This window comes from Cebus imitator, unplaced genomic scaffold, assembly GCF_001604975.1.
Source record: "Cebus imitator isolate Cc_AM_T3 unplaced genomic scaffold, Cebus_imitator-1.0 Scaffold6, whole genome shotgun sequence".
NCBI lineage: Eukaryota > Metazoa > Chordata > Mammalia > Primates > Cebidae > Cebus > Cebus imitator.
In genome coordinates this window covers 14093579-14100964 of record NW_016107321.1, presented here as the reverse complement: position 1 = coordinate 14100964, position 7386 = coordinate 14093579, and the positions used below count along the sequence as shown (strand labels likewise).

The window sequence follows — 7386 nt, the reverse complement described above, 5'->3', positions numbered from 1 at the left end:
TAGAATTTTGTCAATGTTCTTTGTATTGAGAATTCTGTATATACTGATGGTTCCACCACCTCCAAATTTAGAAAACTTTTTCCCCACCCCCTAGAGTAGTTAGCTTTGCACAGCTGTCCTTCCTTAACTGCAGCCTGGAGCAGAGTCCCAGTGGCGTCTGAGAGGACCCAGAGATCCAGAGCCAACTTGAGGCCCTGTAGTCTAGGGAGACTCTCAAACCTGTGCATGAGCTTCCTGAACCCAGACTTTGCGACTCCTCAATTTCCCTCTGGCCTTGAGTACAGAATTTGCAGCAGCTGACAAAGTATGCCTGAAGGGACCAGGCAATGATACTTTAAAGCTAAACCCCACTATGCCGTGTGCACAAAGCATGCTGCCTTGCAATATGGTTCTACCCCTGATGCTAAAAAGCCTATAAACGCAGATTCTCCTTCTCCTAGAGTTGACTCTGCCTCAGTACATCTGGTGAGGGGCAACCATGATGCCTGCTCCCTAGCCCCCCCCCCACGGTTAGGCTAAGACCGCCTTGCTGAGGCCGTGCAGCCCCTGTGCGTGGGGGAGCCGGAGCCTGCATGTCCGGGCCTGGTGCTTGCAGGCCCAGCGACGCCCCAGACAGAGCCACTCACCTGTGGCAAAGTTGTCTGCGGCTAAGTCAGCTGCCAAAGTGAAAAGTGCACTAAAGCTGCTCACCAGGCCACAAGAAAGGCCACCTGCAACACTGCAAAAGCGAACTGTGGCACAGAACGCTGTGCTGCGAACAGCCACATGAGAAACTGATGGCCCACACCCAGCGCCGCATCTGTCAGAAGCCACCGTCTCCAGGGGTTATTTTGTTCCTCAAGTGCCATGTCCCTGAGCCAACCCACCAGACGTGGAGGCTTGGGGAAAGGGCAGTGAAGACCCTCAAACCCGGCCAGGTTCTGCTCAGTTTAAGAATTTGAAACCAAGCAGGAAGGCAGAGGGAGACTAAACTCATCTTTCTTGCTGATAAAGCTGCCATCGGAGATTGTGTCTTATGTCTGGGCACACAGGCGTCCTAATAGCAAACTCAGAATCAGAACCTTCCTAGGCAGCAGGCTGGCCTGAGTAGCGCTTCCCACACGGGAGCCAGACCTTGCACATGCAACGGGGAAGCAAAGTGGGCGCCACCGGCGGGCAGCTGTCTGCCTCAAAAGCAAGAGTGTAGCCAGATCATGCCTGCCTGGTTTTCCCTTCCTACGCATGCCAATCTAATTCCTCAGCCCTGCCCCCAAGAGAGGCATATGGGGATTTACCAGGAGGCCGGGCGTGGTGGCCCACTCCTGTAATCCCAGCACTTTGGGAGGCAGAGGCGGGTGGATCACAAGGTCAGGAGATCGAAACCATCCTGGCCAACATGGTGAAACCCTGTCTCTACTAAAAATACAACAAAAATTAGCTGGGCATGGTGGTGGGCGCCTGTAATCCCAGCTACTCAGGAGGCTGAGGCAGGAGAATCACTTGAACCCGGGAGTCACAGGTTGCAGTGAGCTGAGATGTACCATAGCACTCCAGCCTGGCGACAGAGCGAGACTCTGTCTCAAAAAAAAACCCCAGGAGCTCCTGAAGCACCACCCAGATGGAGAGAACATCAGAAATGAGGATGAAACGTGCCACACACAGCCCCACCCTCACCCCAGGACCTCCTCCCTGATGTTATAGTAGGGGGTCAAGCATTTGCTACAGACTTGGATGTCATACTTAATTCTGATGGCTTCGTTCGCATCTTAACAGTTGACAACCACATCATCACAGCTTGACATGCATTTCTTCAATTGGCATGTGCTCTGTGTGCTCAGAACCACATTAGGACCTAAGAGACTCCAGAGAAACACATGGCCTGATTTAGCCATCATCCTCTGTAGAGGGCACATGGGGACAGTATTTATGAAATTTAGAGGATAGTTGTCAACTCATCGCAAAAGGACATTAGCAAAAAACACCCATGAACGAAAGTTCATTGTGAACCAAAATGGCCTTTAAACAGCCTTCAGGATGATTCTGGTTTTCTAGCGGTGTGTTCTTTCTCAGTGTGTCCTTTTTCATGAGAGGAGAGGGGTGTATATTATGATAAGACGGGTTTGGGAGGGAAATGACTTCATGGGCTGGCTGTTGAGCTGCTTCCCTTTACATCTCGGGGGAAGGTGTGGGTCACCCGCAGCGGGTCCGGTGAAGGAAGCACGTGTGTGTGTATGGAAGGGTGGCACTGACCTCCCAGGCAGGACGTTTACCCTTCTTCCTCTTCCTGACCACGTTCCCACAGCAGTCACGGTCATCGCTCAGCTTCCTGTTGGGGAAAACCTTGGACACTGTGCGTCCACCTACTATAACTGGCAAACTAAGGATGACAGAGTGTTCAATGATGTTGTTCGGCTTGAACCCTGAGTTGATGCACGGACCCCTCTGCGCTAGTATCCAGGGCATAGGACGTCTGAAGGAAAGATGGAGCCATTCTTGGTGGGGCAGAAGAGGCAGGAAACTGCTGCCTGGACAAATCGTATTCTGGGCCAAAGCATCACAGGCGAGTGAAACATGGGAATATTGAGGGGGCCTGGGGCAGAGGTAAGACAAGGCGATCCCCTACAGTATGGCACCTGCAGCCAGGGTGGCAGCAGGGGCCGTGGCAAACGGCGGGTTTCATGGAAGGATAAAAGTATCAGGCAGCCTCCTCCTTGGGTGGAGACCAGGGGAAGATGTCCCTGCCCTCCGGGGCTCTCTTCACTCAACAATCTATGTGCTGGGGACATACGCTATACTGGGCATAAAGAAGGCTGTAGTCCATGACTTCAAGAAGCCCTCAGCCTAGTAAATTGGCATCTTCATACTATCCTTGGATCAAATCCAGGCTGATGATGTAAGCAAATGTAGAAAGCTTTAGAAAGTGCAGGCTCCCTGGCACTATCCTAGACCTCGTAGAACAGCCATTTCAGAGCAAGCCCTGGGAATCTGCATTCCAGCAAGTGCCTCCTGAGGCTTGGGGATAGATAGTTGGGTGAAACAAACTATAACAAGTAAATCATCTCAACAGAGTGTAGGAAGTACTGTGAATGCACACGGGAGGTACCCCTACGTAGGAAATCAGGTGTGGGATCGGGAACTTTTTTGACATTTCAACTAGCTCCATCCCCCTACTTTCTCACCTGCCTCCATATCCTGTCTGGTGGCTGATGGCAGCAGCTATGCAGGGGTCTCAGCGTCTGAATTTGGGCAGTTTGCTCTGCTTTCCGAAATGGTTCTGGCTGCAGCCCTGTGTCTCCTTTTGGACTTCTCATTGGCCCGTGGGGGATGGGGATTTCTGATCTGTGGCAGCAGTAATGATCAGGCCTCCAAGAAGAGCTCCATGTGGAGGGCGTTAGTAGATTTTTAATAGCCTTAATACCAAGTCCTTTAGATAGGTTTCCTTTCTCAGTGTGTCCCTTGTCATGGGGGTGGGGTGTATCTTACAATAGGACAGGTTTAGGGGAAATGAGTTCATGGGCTCACTGTTGAGCTGCTTCCCTTTGCATTTCCGGGGAAGGCATGGTTCACCCACAGCGGGTCCGATGAAGGAAGCACATGTGTACTTTCAGCATTGCTGCATTTTCTCTGCCACCTCACCCTAAGGATGGGGTCAAAGTTGGCTTCTGCTTGTCTTGATAGAGGCTCTCTTCAACTCCCTCCCACCCCTAATTCTCAGCCCGTACAGCCTCCTACAATAGAACACGAAGTTCCCGAGAGATGGTTCTAGGTGATTCCACAGCTGCGTTCCTGCCTCCTGATCCTCTCTCCAATGTGTGACATTGGGCCGTTCCTCCAGATCTCTCCTTAACCCCCTCTTCTTTTTTTTTTTTTTTTTTTTGAGTCAGATTTTTAGATGGAGCTTCCCTCTGTCACCCAGTGGCACAATCTCAGCTCACTGCAACTTCCACCTCCTGGGTTCAAGCAATTCTCTAGCCTCGGTCTCCTGAGTAGCTGGGATTACAGGCATGTGCCACCACGTCTGGCTAATTTTTGTATTTTTAGTAGAGATGGGGTTTCACCATGTTGGTCAGGCTGGTCTCCAACTCCTGACCTCTTGATTCCCCTGCCTCAGCCTCCCAAAGAGCTGAGATTACAGGTGTGAGCCACTGTGCCTGGCTCAACCCCCTCTTCTAAGACAAGACCAAACCCTACACTTGAGCACTGGGCTCCCTGCTCTCTTCCCTGATGCCATCCCACTCCCACAGGGCATGGCCCCAGCAGAAGACAGCTTCAGCCCTGTCTTGGTGACTCTGGGTGTGATAGGAACAGAAATATTAAAGGCCACTTTGCCCTTTCCCCTAGAGAGTAGGTAGCTTTGCCTCTGAGCAGCTCTCCCCAAACCCATCAGAGCCTAGCTCAGCCCTCTGTGGCAGAAGGAGCTGCCTGTGGAAAAGGGGAACCCCACTCCAGTGAGAAAGGAGAGGTACCCCACAAGGAGGTACCTCATCAAGGGCTGCCCCTCTGAGATGGTGCTGCAAGGATCCTGCTCTGAGGTTGGGGTGCAGAGAGAATAGAGCTAATATCTTCCTACTCTTCTACCCTTTTAAAATTCCATCCTGCACTTTGACTTTCCCTCTGACCATAGTGATACCAAAGGTTTTCTGAATTTTGGAAAGGTCAAAATAATAAGGTAAATGTCAAGAAAATGAATATGTAAGGTGTGTATCCTCAAAATACTCTTTCTTTAGTACATTGTAGTTTTATTTGAATGTGATCAGTTTTAGGTCATTTGGGGAATTTGCCCACCTCCTGAAGGAACTATCTTGATCTTATTAAATTAAATGAGATGTAACCAGGGAAGGGGAGAAAAGAGTGAGGTCAGGCATGGATCATTCCATTTCTGTAACCCATACAAGTCATAATAACAAAACCTCTTAGGCTGCCTACAGCTAATTCAATCTCAATTTCTACCACCTTGGCTGAATGAATATAGCATACAGAGATGGCCAAGGGATTCTAGAACTTTCTAGAGCTACTTGCTCCTCCCCTTGCTTTAATGCAGCCATTGGTCTCTGCCCAGTGTGCACCTCGCACCTGACCAGTAGGGGGCACATGTGAGCAGTGTCCCATATGAGTGCAGCTCAGGTACCAGCTGCTCAGGATGAGACAACGCTACCTGGGCTCCACAGGAGAGCTAATTAGCTCATTGGAATTGATTCATTTTTTAAAAGTCTTTGAGAGTTTATTTGATTGGAAATTTTACTAAATCCCTTGACCAACTTTCCTCATTCTCAAGTGCCAGTGTAATTCTGTGAACACTCAAAACATTAGAAATACATTTCTTATATTGTAAACAAATTGTGTTTATGTAGAAGATGGTTTGCTTTGGAAAAAAAATTGCCTGAAAGCTCTTCCAATTTAGCAAGGAAAATAGTCAAGAAAAGAGAAATAGGTACGCAGGTATGTGCCCCGCCTCAGCCCTCCCACACATGGTCATTTTTCCATGTTGAAAAATTAGACTTTAAGTAAAAAATGAAGAATCAGACATTATCCGTCATGTAAAGGAACTGGTGCTTCTATAATATTGGCCATTCTCTTCTACTGGGTCACTTTACTCCTATTCTTCATTTTAATTTTTGCTGTTGTCTGTTTTTCCTTGTCTTACCTCCCAAGCTTTCTTTCCCTGGGCCTCCCGAGGAGGTCTGACAATGCAAGAGGGATGAGAATGTGGGCGGGAGATGAGGGCGGGAGGAACTGCCCAAACCTGTCAGTCTTGGGTGTAGCACCTCCAAGGAGGACATGATTCTCCTGCAGTGACGGCCTGACCGGGCCCCCACCTCCCCACCAAGGCAGGACCACGGCAACCTGGGGAGCATGCTGCCAGCAACCATGGTGGGGGCTCTGGTCAGAGGATGGAGAAATCGAAGCTCTCCTCGAAGGGCTGAGTCAAAACTTCTTATCCCACCAAGCCAGGATGGAATTCCAGTTCAGGGTATGTTTGACATCTTGATGTGACTATGTGGCTCTTTGTAAAGGGTTCAGGGGGTGATTGTGAGCTTATAAGCTTTTCTCTGCCTTCGAATGGAATTGACAAAACCCAAATCTGTTTTTTTCCTCAGGTTATCATAAATTGTGGCTAACTTTACTTGGGGAGGTCTATTTTCCTTTCCTAATCAAAGACTTAAGTACCTTCAGTTGTCACTTAGTAAAAGATGATTACTACCTTCTTTTTTTCCAAGAGCTTTTATTTTAAGATAGAATTCTGGTTCTGTGGCATTTGTGTTTGACTGGCTTTTGGCTGATTTTAGTCTAAATCACATCACTTTATTACATCTGGATTAGGAGATGAGGAGAGTAGTATGTCGGCTTCTGAGTTTTCCCAGTAATTATTTTTATTTTCTGTTTTGTAACTATTGTTTTGAGGCAACAATAGAACCAGTGACAAAAATGTAGCTTTCTTATTAACTTAGCTCAAATGGTATTATGGTCTTTTTCTGAAACAAATTTTCATAGAATGAAATACTTTGGAAATACCAGACCTCGTTCTCTTCTGTCTGGACCTTGGACTCCTTAATGGTACTTACTAGAAGGGAACTCTTTGGTCGTGCCAATGATGGACCTCTGGGAGGAACACAGCGCCAGCTGAGGAAGCAAGTCTGAGCCCAGAAGACATAGACTCCCGGGGGCGCTGAGAGCTGGCCTGCTGCCCCTCCATGCTCCCACCAGACCCCGAGCCCTGACAGTTACCGAGGGAGTAAACACAAGTGTTCTTGCATTTCAACAAATATGTACTGAAAGCAAATATATATCAGACGTTGTTTTAGGCAGTGGCATGCTCTGATCTATAGCTAATCTACTTTTAAGAGGTGTAAAAAACAAATGTTGTCATCTGTTTTGTTTGAACAGTGGTTTCCAGCCATACTTTTCAGGCTGACTATATATTCAAGAAGAGTCCAGCCAAGAAGCTCTGTTGAAAATAGCCTGATGAGTATTCATTGCAAGATAGTAAATTTGTCATTTAACTAGGTATGCAAAAAGAGACAAGGCTGTTCTGTGTTCTAAACTGCCAAAGGACATGTGATTATTTGTAAAATCTAGGCATTCAGTAAGAAGTGCGAGTCATAGTATTTAAAAAGTTAATCACTTGATTTTGCTTCTTAGTTTCCCAGGTGAAAAAACAGAGTCAAATGAAGTTGATTACTAAGCTCCAGGCATCACAGCCAATGAAGTGGCAAAGCAGGCCTGGAATCACATTTCCCAGACTCTTAATCTTACATTTTTTCCCTTTCTTTCTTTCTTTTCTTTCTTTTCTTTCTTTTCTTTCTTTTCTTTCTTTTCTTTCTTTTCTTTCTTTTCTTTCTTTTCTTTCTTTCCTTCCTTCCTTCCTTCCTTCCTTCCTTCCTTCCCTCCCTCCCTCCCTCCCTCCCT

The 7386-nt window shown here is 47.7% G+C and overlaps 1 protein-coding gene across 1 annotated transcript in view; it reads left to right on the top strand.

Annotated features, from left to right (window-relative positions):
• Window positions 1-5092: 5092 nt before the first annotated feature.
• PLEKHG1 (pleckstrin homology and RhoGEF domain containing G1) overlaps window positions 5093-7386 on the top strand; it is a 164136-nt gene continuing 161842 nt past the window's right edge. The window contains exon 1 of the mRNA XM_037742241.1: window positions 5093-5950. Coding sequence (XP_037598169.1) covers window positions 5833-5950 — 118 coding nt within the window. The 5' untranslated portion in view covers window positions 5093-5832. The remainder of the gene's footprint in view (window positions 5951-7386) is intronic.